The sequence below is a fragment of the Gasterosteus aculeatus genome, chromosome 6, assembly GCF_964276395.1.
Source record: "Gasterosteus aculeatus chromosome 6, fGasAcu3.hap1.1, whole genome shotgun sequence".
Taxonomy (NCBI): domain Eukaryota; kingdom Metazoa; phylum Chordata; class Actinopteri; order Perciformes; family Gasterosteidae; genus Gasterosteus; species Gasterosteus aculeatus.
Window position 1 is genome coordinate 4630051 of NC_135693.1, and position 20596 is coordinate 4650646.

Consider the following 20596-nt stretch of genomic DNA (forward strand, 5'->3'; position numbering starts at 1 on the left):
AAAAGCTTTATCATTGCATGCAAACACACAAAAGATGTCTTAAGACCTCTGTGGCGAGTTTGTATTGATTTCATTTTTATCTCAACAAGATGCAGCTTTTTGTTTCCATCGCTGACTGGCACCGTAATTTGGGAAAGCAATTATGAACTTGAGTGTTGTTCAAGAAGGCAGGATGCACCTACAGGGATTCAAACAACAACATCTGCTCATGAGACACTTACCAAAACCACTACACGATAATACGCAATGTCATTACCGAGCAGCGCGTAATACGGTTTCACTCTTGAAGAAGAGCACGACGCTTTTCCATTTCATTAACCAGATGCCATTTCATGATGTACACACCGGCTGACCTGATGCTAAGAGCACACGCACCCGAGCGAGTTCAATACCGCCACACGCGCGTTCTACACACGCATCCCCATCGTGGCAACATTCAAATCCAAACGTTTAAAATGAGCTGTTTCAGTCGGTGAGTCAGCTCAACGTGTTAAACACGTTTGTCAAATTGAAACGTGCGTAGCGAGCTGAGGCTCCATGAGGGGGCACGTCTCTGTCCTCTGATGAATTGGATTTGTGTAATTTCCCTGATTTTCTAATACAATGAGTGCAAGAGGTGTCGATCCCATTAATGAAACTCCTTTGTGAGCTGTGCATCTTGACCCCTATTAAAGTCCTGTCACTTGGACAGCAGATGGTATCGGCGCACGCACACACGCACACACACGCACACACACACACACACACACACACTGAAGGAGAAGGAGTGGCCATGGCAACAGGCTCATAATGGCCGGCCCGGTGTGTAGTGGAATCACTCGTCCTAATTTGTTAAGTAGTACCTCAGTGTATTTGATTTAATCAGTCTATTCAGTGCACAAAACAAGTGGCGTCAAATAAATCCTCAGCTGCCCACACGGACAATGAAGCAGAGATCTTCTTCAGAGAATGGGCACTGCTTCAATGGGTTTCATGGAGGAACAATGTCATACTTGTTAGCTGTGGTGTATTTGATCAAACTTGAAGCACGTTCAGATGGCACAGTACAGTACAGTTCATTCAAATGCACGTCAGCACGCCGTATATTAAACAGAGTAAACACACAACAAGCACAATTTTTTTTATTCTGATGTTTTGATAATCAATATAATTTTACATGAATAGTGTTTGTTTAGCTAAAAAATTAAAAATTGAGTCTTTTTTCACCCCGGTTTATATTTTGAGGAAGAATTTCTTTCTGTAGAGCAGGTAAGCGGTGAGCACCCACAGAGACGTTCCCCACAGGCCTTGGAAGAGCCACTCCCAGTGGTTCTCCGTGAAGCGCATCTCCCAGCTGAACGGGAAGTAGTAACCCAGCATAGTGTGGCCGACGTAGACAAAGATGGAGTTCATCCCTGAGGAGGAGAGGATAAGTTGTTGCTCAACAGGAATCCTTTGAGATTTGACAACTTGTATTCTGACAAAATATATAGTACATTGGGGCAATTAGGAAAACTTCTAAAACATTGAAAACAAAGTTACATTTGACATTAGTCATATTAACTGGTTGCCTCCGAGTCTGGCCGACAACTTGGTTTTGCATTTGTTTGATCTGCTTTGTCAGAAGTGCTCTTTCCCCAATGACTTGACAATGGAGGCAGCGAGTGCAAATTTAACTTGCAATGCAATTATTTGACCTAGATTGAAATTCACCTGAATTTTACCTTTAACCCTGGATTGACAGATGTTTTAGCCGTAAACCCAAATCTGATGTATCATAATGTCTAAAGTTAATATGGCGAACTTGTTAGCAGTAATCTGGCATCAAATTCTATATTCACCATGTCAATGTAGCTCTGCCAATCAGTGCCTTTAGTTTCTGAGGGGGTTTCTTTGTAACCAAAGCAGAATAAACCAGTGTGATGCATTGAGCCCCTGATTTGTGGCCCAACAGTACCTGGGTATATGAACGGCTGTCCGCCCCACCAGCCCTTAACATCGATGACAAAGTACATGGCCCCCAGCAGCAGGAAGGAGGAGCAGCCTGCACACAACACAAAGGACAACGACCTGCGGGGGACAGACCGCCATGTCACACGTCGATAACGACCGCGGTTCGTCTACAGGCATCACGGAGATGTAAGCGCTGTGGTGTGAACAAGGGTGTAAAAACACAAGAGTCTATCAATCCCGTGCTGCAGCTAAATAACACCCAGGGGTCTCCAGCCAATTCCAGCAAACTGCGGGACGGTTTGCTGGATTGGTCCAGGGCATCAGCGGTGGATCTTTGGCACGTGCCCCGTGGAGCCGTGCCAGCCCTCCGTGTCCCAGTCTGTACCTAAGTGCAGGAATGTTTGATGTAATACCATCTGATGTAAAACGGCAGCCTCCCGGAGCCTCCTTGCTGAGGGCTCTTTTCTTTTTTTTTAATCTCAGCTGAAGTGGGGCCAAAAAGGATTCTTAGCTGGGAGTTAATTACTTCTAGACATCCAGGCAGGCACGCGTCCTAAAGAGCTCAATAACCTGTGTATGATGAACTGCCTATAAAAGCCAGGCAGGTAATGGCGAGGGATGAGCACAGCGCTAGCGGGGGCCCCTGCGGAACATCACGAAGAATTTGCTTACACATCACAGATGAAACGGCATTCTTCCTGCTGCAACATTAAAATGATTCACATCATATTAAGGGGAACAAATGCATAGGTCGTAAAGCTATTCACGTCTCAGGTAGTAATTGCGCTGTGTATCCTGCAAAATCATTATAGACACTTATCAAGATGCCACACCTTGTTTTACCAAAATGGCACATAACATTTTGGAGGGATTTAAGCAACACTGAGATGATTTTCCCAGAGCCTGATCCCATTCCATCACGCAGAGCTGCTCAAATGTGTTGTGAGTGAGTGGGGAGGATAAAGCATCCTTTATTTTCCTGGCTGGAAAGAAGAGTGATCATGTTGTGAGGATGTGTAACCGCTCCACCTCACACTCCCGACAGCGCTGGTGATTATTTACCGTCGTTGCTGTCGTTAGAGGTAAGTAAACGCGTGTTTCAGCAGCCTTGATTTGTGCCTGTTGGAAACCCATCCTTTCCTTTGTGAGGAAAAGTGGCTGGATTTAGAGGGTCAGGAAGCACTTACCAAAGGTTTTTATTGACAGGTATAAATCCTTCGTCTCGTGTGCACTTAGAAAGGATGGCTGTAGAGATTCCCTGAGGGTGGAAATGAAACAGATTTCAAATCGATGGAGGGCGATAAAGCAAGCAGTACTGGGCTGCTCAAACGTGAGCTAACGGAATAAAGACATTTTGGCAGATGAACCGATTGTCTGAAAGTCAGATGTATCTAAGTTCCATCAAGTGACCCACACGATGTCGGAATGCAAACAAGCCGATTCGATCCTCCTGGAATGTTGTACACATCGGATACAGCCACAGAATCACACCTGTCTGAACACAACTCCACAGTCTCATCAGCCAGAATACATACTAATACGTGATACTCGTTTATCAATGCAATCATTATCGTATCCTCTATTACATGTGATTTAGAGACTTGAGGAAACATTTTGTGCTCCAGAGAGGAACCCGGAGCAGTGGATCAGAGCCCAAACATGCTTGTTAGGTGCATATCCATCATGTGTATAGATGACAGAATCGATGGTGTGGAAATAGCCTATCCAGGACTGGATTGAGTCTCCAGGCTATCCAGGCAGCAGGATGTGGGACGGGGCTGGTATGTGGGGCAATCGCTCAATTTCAATCTAACTTCTGGAGCCTGATCGTTGGATTTTAATTAACTGGGGCTGTTGTTTATTAGGAAGATGCATTGCCCCCCCTGAATATCAATAGGGCGCTAAAAATCAAACCACAGAGAGCTGTGTGAAAAACCTGGCTGGTCTTTTACTGTATCAACGCGTTCTGGTTCTGGTTGGGGAACCTCTTGGGCATAATAGCAATCCTGTGGTTGGATGCCTGCAGAACTGAGAGGACCCGCTAATGTCAAGAGCACATGTCTGAAACTAGAGGCTGTTCAGCTCTGCACCGCCTCCCTTTCTGGCAAAATCATGTTAGAAAAGTCAGTATAAAGAGCAGAAGAATCATTAAAAACGTGCTTTGTTTTCTTTCTTTTGTGGGACTAAAAAGGGATATACCGTATTTGAGTTATTTAGATCAAACTAAAGTAAATACACGTGTGCAGCGGAACACGTGTCTCCCTTCCCAGAGTCAACATAAGAAGGCCAGCTCTCTCTATCAACCTTTGCAACATGAGGAAATCTTTTTTATTGTCATTCTCCATTTCAGTTAAGCAGGATTTTAAGTCCCTGTATTTTAAGTCACTAAACGCTGTATGATCCTGAATATAACATCTCCAGCGTCACAATCCTGAGGAGCATCCACACCATGTAGCATTAGCCGGTGAACCAGGAGACACATGAGGAAAACATAAAAGCCTAATGTTTATTTATTTCCTTATATGTTACTTTATCACTCTGTGCCTCTGGGAGAAGCCAAATGGATCTAATATATTTCACCTCCCTCCAGTCACTCGCTCCACAATGATAGTCAATAAGATTCAACACCGGGAGAATAATGGGGAGATTTGTCATTTTTGAAATGAGGTTAACAACATTAAATTGCTACAACAGAATTTCAATTGATTCTCACGGATATGAACAAGATTCTTCCTGATTACAACTACAAAAGACCCATTCCTCAGCTACTTGGCTTCTTGTATTGGATTTTGATCATAGATATTGAACCCAATACATATATACAATATATAGTTGTAGAATTAATGGATGATGGATGAAACGGTTCACTTATTTTAAGGCCGTTGGTCAAACAGTAAAAAAAAGGCAGTGCAATGAGCAACAACCACATCACGTAATACTAACTGGATGTGTGTGTTTCTACTGGCCACTCCTTTTTGTCCTTCACAGTTTGATTTCAAAGGCCGGGTGATGGAGCCAGCTCCTCCGGCTCCATCATCGCAGCGCGGCCGGCTCAGGATGTCTGCGCCCCCGGCCTGCAGCTTCCTGCTGAGAACGGGCCGCATCTCTGCAGCATCGTACTGTACGTACACGCAAACTGTGGCCGAGCACACCTCAGCAAAGCCGGGCCGTTCCACACGGATATCTGTCAATCTCGTTAGAGCAGACTTCACGGCCTCCTGTCGGGTTAAGAAATGCAAAACGGGGCTGTCTCGTATAACACTTGGCTTCTCCCTGTGGGACGCGTTCCCCCTCTCAATGAAACAGGGGCCAGCTTGCCTCTTCTTGTGCTTTGAGACCACCCAGAATGACCACGGATACAAAACAAACATGACCACAAATAACGTCTTCACAGATTTATAGAGAAATTCATCTTTCATTCATATGGATTTGAATGAACTTTGATCTACTTCTGTTATTCCATTGTGTCCATACTGTCATGTGATTGGTTTGTAAATACTTTATGAATTAGCCTTTCTCTTCAATTCGGTTGTTCAAGTAACAGGCAAAACTCTTCTAATCTACAACCACATGTGAGGCACACAGGCAATGAGAGACAGTGTACAGTACATATGGCCCCGGGGCCCCAGGTACCCATGCCTGCCCTGTAAACACAGCCACACATGGATGTGATTTAATTGTACCAAGATCACACGCATCTCCTCAACTAAGTCCGGCTAATGAAAGGGTTTGACAGCTATGGCTAAAACCCACACACGAACACGAACACGTTGACAGGCAAAACCATAAAAGTGCTTTGTTCCGTGTGATTCATAGAGGAAGAACTACGTCTTTGTTTTACTTTTCTTTTGCTCATTACCAGCTGGGTTTAAAGCCTCCCCGTGATGTTACGTACCAGGATGACGGCCCACGCCAGGAATCGACAGAGAATGACGATGTTCTTCCCCTTGTAGAAAATGATAATTTTCCCGGCCTGTGGTAGAAGGAGGAAGAGACACCACAACTCATTTCATCATCCCATTTCATGAGAAATACAATGTAAACACCAACAACCGGGTGAGGACGTGCATTTGTCCCCGGGTAACCAAATAAGCCTGGGACGTGGGTGTCGATGGCGTGTCCCTGACGCGGGGGTCACATTTCTCCTATCCCGTTGAGCCAGATGTGCAGTGGAAGACATCCACACCCTCTGATTAATTTGGTGATGATGAATACGCTTCAGCTGAGGACATTAGCGCGGGCGAGCACAGAGCAGGGCGGCGGGCACCTGGCGTGTCGTCTAAGACGCGCTGACTGAAGGGCTCCGCGCCGACCGCCCACTGGGAATTGAGCAATGTGGCTGCTTTTGCTTGACTTCTTCCCACAACACAAATGGTTATAAGTGACACGGCCACCACCAGAAGCTAACGTCTAAAGTCCAAAAGCTCTCTCCTCACTTTTTCCGCTCAACATTTTGTCATTAACATGGGGGGGGGGGGGGGGGGGGGGGCAGCTGTGCTCTTGCAACTAGGCGGGAAGCAGTCTTTGCGTGCAGTAAACTCCTGCTAGGACGGGTGGATGTGTAGGTTGGTGCTTTAGAATAATTTCCTGAGATCTCACTAGCAGAAGTCCCCCTTTTCCAGTTATGCAAGGTGCACTGATGCCAGAAAATAAATAGTACTGGTACTTTAAGGTGGATTTTGTTTGAATAAAATATAGGTTTTATTGATGCTCTGTGTGTGTGCGCGTGAGTTGTGTGTGTGTGTGTGTGTGTGTGTGTGTGTGTGTGTGTGTGTGTGTGTGTGTGTGTGTGTGTGTGTGTGTGTGTAGTGCTCAGCTACCAGACTAGGATCCCGCTATCAGCAGAATCCCATTAACAAAGAGAAGGATAACAACGTGGCTTTTATGTTATTTTATACAGATGTTTTTGTACAGACACATATTTTCCGAATCTTGCTAAGCATCTCTTGCAATTCAATTTTACTTGTTCAAAGTGTTGAAATAAAGATATTTGTGAAATACAAAACCAAAATACCGAGCCAGTTGCAGTTTTTTTGGTATTTACTTACTCTAGGTTGTTTGAGAAAAACAATTCAGCTGTAAACAGTGGCAAAGAAAAATAGTACTAATGCTAGTTAAAACGTTTTCATTTCCAGTTTCACATCTGGGATTAAACTCACTGACTGGCACTTTTTGTGGAAATATAAAAAAAACTGTAAATTTAAAATGGTTTAAGAGCCATTAATGAAATGTCAGATATCACAAAACCTATTACGAGTGACCTGACTGTATGAAGCCTTCATATTCATTTAATAAATAACCTAAACTGAGCAAAAGTACAGAATCATGAAAAACATTACTCCTTCTACAAGCAATGGGAAATTTGAAACTAATAAAAACGAATTATAGTGACAACTTAGAAAACAATGTAGATAAATGATCCCGCCTACCTGCATCCCCAGGAATCCCATGACAACGGAGTTGATTGTACCCAGAACCCCCTCCGGGTCAAAGGGCTGCGTGGTGAGATATATTTGCTGGGAAAAAAAAGAAAAAAAGATGAGCAAAGTTATTTTAAGTCCACCTGTAATGTTGTTAGATAGATGGATAAAATAAAGAATAGTGTTGTTTGAAAAAGTTCTTACTTTGCATGTGGGGTATCTGTATAGGTTGTGACCAAACATCCGCCTGTCAATGTACCCCGCCGCGCCCCCAGTGCAGTTTGGGTAGAGACCGTAATCACCGATTCCACCGGCTCCCAAATACCCTCTGATAGCAAACGATATAGAATGGTATAAAAAGTATATCTTAGAATATTAAAACGTACCAAAATGATAAATGATTAAATAATTGAAATATAATAATAAAATGCAAGGAAGACGTTTGATTTTATGATACACTGCTGCTCAGTTTTAATTGTGCCTGTAAAGTGTCCTTCAGGACACCTATAAATAAAACACATCATTATCAATCCCCCCATCCCCCCAAAAAACAATTAGATGTTTAAAGATACAGTGCAACTATTGTGTGCTTCTATTTCTGTGAAATAGGGGGAAACACAGAGAAAAGCAGGGCTGAGCAGAAGACGTCGAGCGGGAAAGATAGATCCTCTGCCTCCACTCCTCTTATTGCACATGACAGGCTGAGATTGGGTAATTATGCCCTCTGAAGCATCCACCACAGGCCCATAAATCACTGCGGTTCATAACACCAGCAACACAAGGTGCACATTAACACCGCCGCTTGCAGCCCCAACTGGAGATCAACTCACCACGAAGACATTTACACTTTTAGCATATGTGTGCAGTTGATTAATGAGAGGATTGCACTCGATCAGTTGGAAGACAGTGGGAATCTGGTTTTTGACTTACGTGGGGCAGCCGGGTACGGGCATGAGAAACGTGATACAGAGCGACAGAGCCTCAAGCAGGATGATAATCAGCCACTGTGGCCAGTAAAGGACCACGTCCTGGACGGGGTTCCACCAGTGATACTGCATCACAGCACACAAACACATCTTCTCAGACACTGTTAACCAACTGTGCTTTGCATGTTTGGTCAGTTATCCCAGCAATGACAAGGAACCCAAGGTGCATTTTGGCAGCAGATTGGCATTGTGTAGATGTTTTGTTTCCTTTGTTCCCCTGGTGTGTGATGACTAAGGTGAAGGCCTTGACAGAGCTGCTGACCGTTCTCAGTGGGATTTCTTTCTGGCCCCAGAAAGTCTGCAGGAGAGACAGAACAAAGTAGGTGAAGCCCAGACGCTGCAGCACTCCAGGGACCCTCAGCCAGGACCAGGACACTGAAACACAGTCAGCAACACACAGCGTGAACCACTACAAGTGCCGTGATAGACCACGATGAATGCATGACCTTACAACTCATGTACAAGCACACACACAACACATACAACTCGGAAGCCTCTCCTGCTGATCGGGAGATTGATAGTGGAGGACATGAGAACATCTGCTCTGTCGCTCCACCACATCACTACTTCCTGAGGGATGATGGACAGCTCGCCGCACGGGGAAACAGTGTCAGCCTTCAGGACACGGACATGTCAGGAACCCGGGAGGCTGATTCACAGTTCACAGTTATCTCTTTGTCACAACAAAATGTTTCTTTTGGGTTGAGAGATTGATGGTAATCTACACGTTAGTTAATTGAAAAGCTCTCTGCTGCACAAAGTGCCACGAAAACAGTGTAATCCCAATCATTGATCCGGGCAAATCAAATAAGAGGCGGAAGTCTCTCCTTTCATAGGAAAGGAGGAAGCTCTTACTTATGACACATTTGTTAAAGGGGCAGGTTACACCTCCACCCGGATAACTAACTGCATCTGTGTCTCCACACACGTGTGTCCCCTAAATTAAAAACTGACTGAAAGTCACAGTTTTGCAGGAAACTGTAAAAACATTTTGTGATGCTCAATATCATTGAAGAAGAGAAAGCTCTGCTGTCTGCATCCCATCTCTGAGCACGTTCAGTCATTGATTGAATAATATAATGATTCAATGGTGGAAGTGAGCAGAAGAGAATAAAATAGAACAATAGAACAAAAATGAACTAATACCAGAACTAAAAACTTTTAAACAGAGAGCTTTCCTGATTTAAACACCCTCTAAAGACCTCGCGTCAGTCAGCGTTGAATCTGGCTTTCTGAGTTCATCTTCATCTGGAGCTTGTCACCATCCCAAAAAGATGTCAAATCGCCAAAGATTGCACATTGAAAACACATGTCGGCCAAAGCAAAACAATGTTTTCGACACAATCCAGAGAAAAAGCCACGTGTTTACCTCCCCCCTGATGAGTTCACCTAATTGAATGTGAATTACAGCCATTAAATCAAGTGCGTTTCTAATGGTGTAACCAACAACGGAGTGTGCAAGTCGGCCATTTGAGTGAAATGAAATAACCAAAAATGTAGTTTCAAGGTCACTGCTTTGATCGAAACGAGTCACAGTTTCTGTCAAAGGTTGACACCTTCCCCCGTCCCTCTGACATCGGAATGGTTTTAACGTATTGAGCCAATGTGACTCCACTCCCTTATTAGATCAGACCCTGGCGCTGAACTGCAGAGAACGTCCTTGGAGATGGAGGGCAAAGCTGCAGTTTGTGGGAGAAGTCGTGCTGTTATGAGCTGCAGCAGCCGCCTGTACAGCAGCTGCATGGGGCTGAAGAGTGTAACACTATCTGTTTGTAATCGTCCATTAAGCAGCGGTTGTTTTTGCTCAATCCGCCTCTGTTAAACGTCCCCTGGTGCTGGGTTTTGAGACTGCACACACAATAATAATATTTTTGTTAACGCAGTTACGCAGACATTGGCCCAGGAAAGTCCATTAGCACTGGGGATGGCTAATGTGTGCAGGGCGCCCCCCCCCCCTCCTTAAAACCTCGACGCAGCCCTGCAGCTTTGGCTTTTATCACACATCTGCATCAAAATACATCTTCGTCTTCAACTGCAGTGTATTGTAGGAAAATACAAAATGTAAGCTGCATTACATTACATGCAAAGCGGTTCCCGGCGCACCCTCTCTACTCCATGCACCATCAGCACCTAGTGATTATTATAATAATGAATCAGTCTGCTGATTTGTTTTTTATCTGTAAAACATTTCATACATGTTTTGTGTCAGTAACAGTCAGAAAACCTAAACATATTCAGTTTGGTAAAAAAGTTAAGTCAAGACAAAGTGTAGTCATAAATCAATCAAGGATTTAAATAAGCCACATGGAGCTGATCAGATCAGTTCTGCCATCAGTTATTTATCCAGCTTTTGTTGCAGGTTTCTATGAGATAATATGGAATGAATCTTGAAAAAACGTTTTTCCAGAATCTGTCAAACTTGTTGATGTTACATCATTTTTCATTTTCAGAACAAAACAAAAAGTGGAGAGTGTCTTGCACCTACGTGATCCGTCTATGGGAGAGTAGTTCAGGAAGCAGAAGCCAAGCATCATGAGGACCACTGTCCTCCAGGTGATTTTGCGCAGCAGCTGCAGGCGGCTGACTCCTTTCCTCTGCATGGACGTGAAAGCTAACACCACCGAAGTCCCAATAACAAACACAAACCTGGAAGACATAACAGTATTGGGCCGTTAAAACACATAAACATACACACAAACGTGGATATTTGTACATATATAAAAGTCATACCATGGCATGACGAGACTGGCCACAGTTAGACCTGCAATGAATCCAGAAGCCTCCATTATCATCAATAGAAACACAGAAAGCTGAATTGGATGCCATTAAACACTGTTCACAGTTCTTGCTCTTTGCTAATCTCTGCAATCCAAAAGGAGTACCGGTTTAATTAAGAACAATGTTATGTCCTTTTGTGCAACTTTAGTAATTAACTTTCCACTTCCTAAATGTGGATAAATGTTTACACCCCTGTGACAGTGGCAAAGAGAAGATTAATCAAACCTCCCCTGAAATCAATACGTCATTGTAGATGTGGAAAGGAGGCTATTATAGGAGTTAAATTGAGAGCAACCCTAAAAGCAGGACATGGATTTCTACAAAACCTGCAGTGCCATTTTTGCTTTTTAAAAACTTTTATTGCTTTGACCTTCACCGCGGCGTCTTTGAGTCAGAGGTGCCTTGCTCCAGGGCACCTCAAGAGCAGCTGCTGCAGGAGAAGAAGTACTACACATTCTCTGCCCTCCCCAATCCTCCTAGCTAGACATTCATCACGCCTCTTTCTCGTCTCCTCCCTGGTTGCTAATAACAATCATAATCTATGGACTGTGCATCATTTGGCGTCGGGTGTGATTGATTTGAGACTCTGTATTTCATAATTAGTGACAGAAAATCTGAAAATGTTACAGATATGATGAGGAGAAAGCTGCAAACACATTCATTTCATATTTTGCGTCATGTGAAAGAAGTCGTACATTCATGTGCCTTCCTAGAAACAGGAGCCCTGTCGGCTGCTGTCCTTTCAGCTTTTAAATCTACTGGAATTGCAGATGAAGGGAAAGAAAACGGTTCTACTCAACCATTCCAAGGTTCATGCTGAAAGAACCAGTAGCCTCCTCCTCCGTAGTTCACAAACACCATCACAATCAGGGAAAACCTACAAACACATTACAGTGAGTCAGCACCATGGCACACTGAATAAATCACCAAGAACTGGATTAACCGTCACCCACTACAGGCAATGATGGAAATATGGGTGAAAATGGTTTTCAAACAAATAGAAATCAAGCGCTAAAAGTTAATATCTAAATTTTTCTCTAATAAATCACAAACAATATCAAGTTTTAAAGCGGCCAGAGGAGGTTTTTTTTTTATTCTGTTGCACCCCAAATGCAAGGTAATGCAATCTAAGCATTATGAATCACTCAGGAAATGAACACTTGTCCTCTGGATCTCCCCAAGCAGGAGTGCTGACTAAAGACTTTGCCTCTAATATATGATACACTTTATAGTTTAGCACCGGCCAAGGCTGCTGAAACACAGCACACGTGATGGAGTGCCTCACTGGTTCAGACACCGCAGGGAAGAGAGGTGTTCGCGTTGCATGTCAGAATGTGTGTGTGTGTGTGTGTGTGTGTGTGGGGGGGGGGGGGGGGTTACACAACACAAAACGGCCGTATGTGCGAGAGGTTTGCTTCGAGGCAAAATCCAGCCTTTTCCCCTCTTAAATATTTATGCTTTTAATTTCCGTTTTATTGAATCAAAAAGAAAAGAGAAAAATGATTGAGGGATTCTTTAAGAGTCATAACAAGATCAGGATAACCTCTAAGAGCAAGACTCCCAGATAAGGTGCGCTGTATCTTCCTCTGCCTCCTCTGGTTTTTCTGCCCGGATTCAATTAAGCGGAGCAGCAAAGCCATTACTGATGTTTTAGCCCCAACCTGCTGATACAAGATTTGAATCGCTATCATCTCAAACGGGCCATTAAAGTAGAGTAAACCTTGCAGCGTGTGTCCCGGTACTCTTTCTCTCTGCAGCACGCACACATATGAATGCAGGCTATCATTTAGATTTTGGCGAACACATCCATTAGTCGCCATAGTGACAAAGACCAGCGGTAAATCAGTGGCCAGATGAGGCCCGGTGAAAGTCCCTGTAATATCAGCGCATATTGGCCGTCTTTTTAATCAAAACACTCTGGGCGTCGTTAAATGGGAGCTCAATTTCCCATTACAAAATGCCGCACACGCGTGACACTAGCGGCAACTAATTATTATTAATTGCCTAATTAATATGATGTGCAGTGACATCATTTTGCTTTGTGTTGCACCAAAGTTAATAACATCCAGGCTGAAACACCACAGGGGTGTTTCTTGGTTCCTAATCAGGTTGAAGTTGCAAATATCCATGTGAAGCTCTCCAATGAGCATTTGTCACTTCAGTAATAGACTTAATTTATGTCTAGGATTCGGTGTTCATGATTTATAGCTAACAGATTATAGATGAATGTGTCTTTCTTTCAGCAGTGACAACCGGTTATGACTCGGTGACAGACGCTTATGGGCTACTTTGATTTGAATCACTGTATACACGCATGACGAATTACGTACAGCGTATCGCTTTGTGCATTTCCCCATTCAAATGGATAGTGGGACTCTGCACTGCAGAGGATTGAGTTACATACTGGGCTGGCCATATCTAACACACTAACCTCCAATCTAGTCATAATAAATTACTACTTGAGTGGAAATGCCATTTTTGGGGGGAGCAAACATCAGAGCGTATCTGAAACCCAATCAGAGGGGAACTTGGAGCTCAGTCATAACAATGAACAGAGTCGGCCAGCTGGTGCTAAATGCAAGCGGGAGTCCGCTGTTTTGCTGTAACCGTGGTTCCCTCTGTCGTGTAGCACTGCTAACTACTGACGGTGCCATTTTCCACAGTGTGGAAACCGGCGACAGGCTTTTAGCGGCGTGGCGCAAGATTAAAAACCGAATCCTTTTAGAAAAATGAAGGCGTTACCGTGCCCCGCTGGTCTCTGTATATCATGTCAGTGCAGCCTGAGCAATGATCAGGAAAACCTTTCAGCTCAGAAGAAAAACCTTTTGCCTTCAGAAATGTCTCAGCGTTTATGTCCCCGATGCGTCTGCTGCCTGCAGAAAGTTGTGACTTATTGGGGAGTGTGGTTCATAAATCACGGGCCCGTGGAGGCCCACGCAGCGTTAATCCGGAGCGCTGAGTCATGGTTGGATTATGTGGGTTGCCAGGTACGGCAATATGTGGTAAGTACCTGTAACCACACAGGGATATTTCAGCCAATAAGTCAGTGGAACTGAACAGAAGGGAGTTTGAGCACACTCAACTAACTCAGCTCCCAAACTAGAAACATTTTGAGCCCGGCTCATAAGCGCGGTGGTTTCACATGGCTTCCCATCCAAAAAGGAAGTCACAGATGGAGAAGATGCCAATTGTCTGCTGGATGCTGCCTCTGTGCTGCTGGATTTCCTCTCGCTCCTCATTTTGGCAGGAGATCTATGGCCCTGTGGATGTGTGCTGATATGTTGACGGTATTATTACATCAATTATTTGGCAAGAGGGAGGTCAAAGCCACACCAGCATCCTGTTTCCAGAGAGGCGTGCTTTGTGTCTACCCCCAGGCCACAATTAAGGCTAGCAGGGAGCCCAGATTCAATCACATGCATCACTCCTGTCCAACAGAAACACACTGTTCCAAACCCGAGACGCGCTCACATCCCAAATCATGCCCGAAGCTGCACCGCCCGATAACAAAGCCTAGGGGAGCCTGTGGCCAGACTGTGACCCCTGTAATTATTCATTACATTGGGTCTGTAGATCTTCATCATGCCCCAGACTGCTCTAAAAAGAATAAGCATGTGAACGAGTCACATGTGGTGATAGACTGACAAACAGGATGGTTGTTGATGGCGCACATACCCTCGGAAAGTGTCCAGTGAGAGCAGACGTGCTGGTTTAGCTTTAGTGGTATTCTGCTGAGCCTCACAAGCCTCTACGAGTTCCTGTCGAAGACAGTGGAGAGGAAACAAAATCTTTTAATGGGCTTTTAATGAACTAAACACGTTCATACAAGGTGTTACTAAAGCAGCAACATGCGTTAACTCTGTATTTGACTACTGAATGTCGTTTCTACTCATGACGGCTATTTGTCTTAACTTATTAAAGCAGTACTGACAGATTTGTAAACGTTAAATGTTTTTGCCTCATATAGATAATCAAGGAAAAGGTGATACAAGAGGAACATCAGCATTCATTCATTTTTTGATGATTAGGTCCAACAGTCACTGCTCACTAGCTGATAACTGTGTCTGACAGAATTCTGGGGCTGAGTAGGAGGCTTGAAGTTTATTTATTAGAAGGCATTTGATTCCAAAAAGCTGCATGCTTTGGCTGGATTCAAGTTGTGTTTTTTTCATTATTATCTGTTCCATCTCTACTTTAGAGAGTTTAAAAACACAGGACACAGATAGAAACACATACAACTGTTATACAGCCCTCCCAAAGAATTGTTAAGAGTTAAATAACTGTTAAAATGCTGACAAAACCCAAAACCCTGATTGTTGCATGGGTCGGAAGTGGTGTAAAGGCCGCTGGAGGTGCTGCATGCGGCTCTGTGTGAAGGCAGCACTGAGATGACTCTGGCCTGTTGCCCTCTCAGTTGGATTAGCCTGACTCGCTGGCCTTTACGCAGCAGTTTAAAGAGCCAGAGCAGGAAGACACCGGCACTAATATGTTGTGATGGATCTGCATGCCATCCAGACCGCATATGGAAGACAGAGACATCTTGAATGGAAGAATGAGAGGAGCCATTCATGCTCACAGAAATTACACAGCGCCTCTTGCCAACAAGCAGGATGATTGGACGGACGCGGCGCTGCATCGTTTCTGTACAATCGGCTCCGCTAACATTTGTATCAATCATTCCATTAGTGTCTCCCAAACGTCTTGATGACTGGAGTCTCAGAGACATTTTGGTATGCAGCGCAGGCCGCGCAGTTGCCAATGACAATAATACGATGTTTCTGTTGGATTAAGGCAACTTTAATGTTTGATGCTTGAAGTCAATCCTTTTCTGCAGTGCAGGAAAAAAAAGTGGTGATGCAAAACGCTCCTCTGAAGGATTCGAATTGTGAGATACCGCAGCAGTTTAAAAAATAATACTAAAGGTTTCCATACATATTTATCATACGCACAATATCCACGAATACAATTGTGTGTTTTATGGTTGGTACAGAGATGTGGCAGTGATGAGATTGCCTCTGATTCCATTGGATTGGTTTATGATTGATCCAAATCGAATCAATCAAACCACTCATCTGTGTCATCTCATTGCATTTAGTAAGATACTAATCTAATGTTTTCATTAGAGGTAGATTTTACTTACATTATCGTCTGAATGCTGAGGGCCTTGGCAGCAAACGGTCCTGATACATTTGGATGCACAGCACCTCCTGTAAACGGAACAAGCCTGAGTTGCCCTGTTCTGATGGAGGAATAAGTGCAGGAAGGTGTTTTTAATACGGATGACGTCTAAAACACGTGGTTACCTGTGGATGTAGGGTCTCGCAATGAATAGGACAGCGAGTACGACCAATAAGAGAGCTGCCACCAGAAGAGCTGGAAAAAAGGAAATGTTTAAAAAGGGACATTGGGTGATCAGACTGGACCATCTGACCGATCTGCAGTCTGTCCGTCTGTCCCTGTCACGACCGTTATGCTGTACGTCTCTATCAGAATCGGATGCGACTGCGGATGAAAGGCCTGATTATCACTCTAAACTGCCTGCTTCACTCGCCTCTGGACTCCCTCGTGGCTCTCTGTCAGTCAACCCCGTGTCAAGGGGGATCCTTCAAGTGACAAACAAGGACCTAATGGAAAACTCTCTGCTCGATCCATCTGGCTAATCTAAGCCTGCAGGCGCACCGAAAGGAAAATGGACAAGAAAAACAAAGACTCGGGGAGAGGGCTGGTTTGCCAGAGGGTGAGTCAGGTCGAGATGAGGTGTATAACAGCAACACAGCAGCGGAAATGTTTTGTTTTGCTAAACGAATGAAGAAATCTACCCAGATCACAAGAGAAAGATCGGGCAACATGTGTTTACTGTTTGAGAAACGAAAGTTCCCTTCTTCTGTTTCCCTGATTAATGTAGATACTGATGTACAGATAGAGAGATATGTCCAACGTGACACATCATTATGCTAAAAACCACTTAGACGTTTCTAAATTGTTGACTACATTATTGCTCAACCACCATCTGCAGCAGCGAAAAATCGATGAGACATTTTACGGCTGTGTTACCAACGATGAAACCAATGGTAAAACTATAACACTATAACTGGGCGATGCCAGTCTGGTCTTCTTGCGTCAAAGCACAGGAAATACGGGGCACAGTACACTCAGTGTTTGCCTTCAGTGGAAAAACAAACAAAGAGCAGCCGTGCCACCTGAGCTTGATCCCCATGATGACATCCACCCTGAGCAAAGAGTCACTACGCGGCATCTCGGCTGCATGAAGTGGAACCACGGCAGATCTCTGCCCCGCTCGCTCTATTAGTTATTGATCATAAAATGAACGAGCTCGTTTCAAAGCAACTCGATTAAGTTCCCCCCTCATCCTCGGCAGGTGACATGTGGTTGGTGAACCAATGCAGAGTACGGTACTAACGTGATTAAAGCACGCGTCTGATAGTAGGTGCACAGAAACATATCCTCGAAGAATACCGCAGCCGCCAAATGACCTCACAGAGAACCGCGGCCGATCAATCCCAAGCGCTGAAGTAAACTTTGAAAATTCCCTAGCAAGGCCACTCTAACCCGCCTCGAGCCGCTGACCAGACCAGTACTTAGGCTGAGCGAGTCCTACGGGGAGTTGGTGTAATCACTGGTGTGCACAGCTAATGGAAGCTCATCACGCGGCGAGGGGTGCCGTCGCGCTGACCGTACAGCTGCCTGGATAATGGCTACTTGGCCTCAAAAGTCTGATCCACAACATAATCTGCAATATTGTTAAGTACAGTGTACATTATGGAGGGAGACGCTTTCAAAATCCCATTACGCCCTAATCCTTCCACACTCCCTAATGTATTACCCACAATGCTCCACGCGCGGGGGGGGGGCAGGCCTTCAGAACAAACAGAAAAGCTTTTCTTTTATCTCTTTTCAAGACAGCGCGTCTTATCTGATCGATACACATCGTGTCCCAGGAGATGGAGGAGTGTTGCTGCTCAGTAGATGTGATCCCCCTCTTTGCTGACTCGATTAAGTAGAGAGCGGATCAAAGGCCTGGCCCGAGCGTGGACCCGGGTTCCTTTGCTGTTAATGTGTCTCACCGAAGCCATCCCCTTCACTCTCAGTGTGTTATTCCAAACTATGCGACTGATCGCAGAGCGTCATCCTCACGTATTCCTTGTTGGTGTTGTGCACTTACGCATGTAAACATTGTTTGGTTTCTTATCCACAGTGAAAGTGCAGCTGGAGTTATTGGCGGTCTCGGACATCTGGATCCAAACCGAGTAATGACCACCTTCTCCATATGTCTGACTCCACCTGCATCCAAAACAGGGAAATGTTGAGACACACTTCCCTTAAAAGCACATAAAACAACACTCTGTTTGTATTTGATCCCCTTTCAAAAGCATATTTCCTCGGCAGCATGTATTAAATTACCCTTTTTATCCACTTGCTGTTGTTTTCCTTTTCACCTGACTATAAAATGGTGTTTTAAGACTGTGAGGCTGCGGAGCACCACCTAGTGTCTGCAGACTCTACATGCATCCCTGTGACCTCCCGTCAGGCCCCAAAAACATGCATTACACACTCGTATTGATCCACTGGGGATGACATACTAGCTGTCACTTGGAGTGTTTGTTTTTTTTAAAGGGGAAGGGAATCAATAGCAGCACAGTCGTGTTAGAGACCTGGACATTGATCTACGCAGCTCACAGCCAGACCTCTGAGAGGGTACGAAAAAGTACCACAGGCTTGTCATGTTACCGAATCTCTGGCCCCATGTTTACAGGTGACCCCCAGATGGGAAACTCTGCCCCGGTGTCCTGTCAGTCCTGATTGTTCTTAAATATGCCGCCTGCCTCCTCCAGTTGACATCCCCGCTGAGGCTTCCACAGGACAAGCTGCTCTGAAGCTTTAATGAGCCCTTTTCATCAATATTGGAATGTCAGGTCTTATTAACCCCAAAAAGGCTCCTGATCAATATCCAGGGAGGTAGTTTAAAGGGAGGGCATCACTCAGGTCAGGATTACTCCCCCAGCCCTGTAAATAATCCCACAGACTGCTGATGCGATGATCGGATGCCACCACGCTGCGTATATCAGGCCGGAAACAAGAGCAATACACTCCCACGGCTAGTTAAGATGAGTAAACAGGGAACTAATCAGCATTTTTACCGCTGAGGATTGTGGGTGGTTTGATGTGTTTGTTATTGGTGTTCGGTTAGAAAGTTAATACTTACCTGCAAAGAGTTGCATTCGTGGTGTGTGATTTCACCTCCAGAGTCAGGGCGAATTTTGTGCTGAGCACAGCAGATGCATTGTTGCTGTGTGTCACCGTGACCAGATGCAGGAACAAGCACTGAGAAGAACAACAGGTGAAACACTGACTTAATGTGCTGTACACTCAGAAGAGTCCCAAGACACAGCCAAAGGGTTTATGATGATTAAAAGTTATTAAGGATTCGATTGTTTATTTGCCCCGACACACATGGAGTGAGATGCAACACAGGATTTGAGTAATTACTTGACAACAGAAGCCTAGTCAAGTCATAGCGAGGCATTATGGGAAATGTACAATCAGGATCTAATCTGAATTTGAGTGTTTGCCAAATCATTGGAGGGCTTCTTGATTTGGGCGAGAAACATGGAGGTCAAACATGAACCCCTCACATTAACAAAAGGAAAACTTGCTGATGTCATGGTCCACCTGGACAACCAGACCGATGGGGGGACGAGACAGACAGTACATGTCCTCTACCTTGTAGCAGTAATCTGACGTGTAGGAGACCTGCACTTCTTCGGTCAGCTGGTTATGGAACGTTAACAGAGCCTGGTTCAATCTCAGATTGGGCTCTGCAAAGATTCAGAACAGCACTCATTTATGATCCACGTTACCAAATACTATCGACTGAGTTCTCAGACGCCAGATAAGGCAAAAAAACAGCAAACTTAGCTATGTTGGTAGAATCATGCGTCAAATGTCAAGGGATACTTTTGACTCCTCAAAGACTCACCTGGTTGTAGGCGTCCTCCGTAGCTGCTGGTTACAAGGATTAACACAGTTAGACTTGCTTGAAGTGTTCTGCTGGACTCCATGTTGCTATTTGAAAAGTGCCACCTCAATCGATTGTCTTTATAACACCCAGACCAACATAAAAAGGGTCGAAGTGCGGCGTGCACGCCTGTTTGGTGGATCCATCAAACTTGTTTACATGTTTGGAATAATGTTCGGGGTGATATTAGTCTGCAATTTTGTTGAACAGATGAATAAAGTGAGAATTGTTAAAGACAGATACTTCACCAGTTTAAAAAGCTTATGTGGAAGTCAAAGTGATTAGCTTGTTATTTCCGAACACGATCCAAACCATTGGCAGCAGCATTCTCATTTCCCCAGCCGGCCAACTGTTAAATGTTGATCACTTGTCACATCCTCTCCGTCTCCTCATTTCATTAACCAGCTCATTTCCCTGAGCGCTGGCTGTGACAGATGAGTTCA

At 44.6% G+C, this 20596-nt stretch overlaps 1 protein-coding gene across 1 annotated transcript; it reads right to left on the reverse strand.

Annotated features, from left to right (window-relative positions):
* Window positions 1-1105: 1105 nt before the first annotated feature.
* On the reverse strand, window positions 1106-20329 carry LOC120820239 (heparan-alpha-glucosaminide N-acetyltransferase). Its single transcript, XM_040177772.2, has 18 exons — window positions 20115-20329; window positions 19859-19953; window positions 19341-19459; window positions 18300-18418; window positions 16420-16489; window positions 16257-16323; window positions 14792-14874; window positions 11917-11993; window positions 11069-11099; window positions 10824-10984; window positions 8601-8713; window positions 8283-8404; window positions 7557-7680; window positions 7362-7448; window positions 5828-5905; window positions 3120-3190; window positions 1937-2049; window positions 1106-1394 (listed from the first exon to the last, which is right to left on the reverse strand). Exons 1-18 carry the CDS (start codon window positions 20194-20196, stop codon window positions 1213-1215), a joined length of 1794 nt encoding a protein of 597 aa, XP_040033706.2. The 5' UTR covers window positions 20197-20329; the 3' UTR covers window positions 1106-1212.
* Between the last annotated feature and the right edge of the window lie 267 nt (window positions 20330-20596).

Excerpts from the sequence above, each read along its gene's own strand:
- LOC120820239 (XM_040177772.2), bottom strand. The coding sequence starts at position 20,196 with ATGGAGTCCAGCAGAACACTTCAAGCAAGTCTAACTGTGTTAATCCTT. Across the intron at positions 10,985-11,068 it reads GCCAGTCTCGTCATGCCATG|GTTTGTGTTTGTTATTGGGA; the intron begins GTATGACTTTTA and ends TATGTCTTCCAG. Across the intron at positions 8,714-10,823 it reads CTCTCCCATAGACGGATCAC|TGTCCTGGTCCTGGCTGAGG; the intron begins GTAGGTGCAAGA and ends ACTGTGTTTCAG.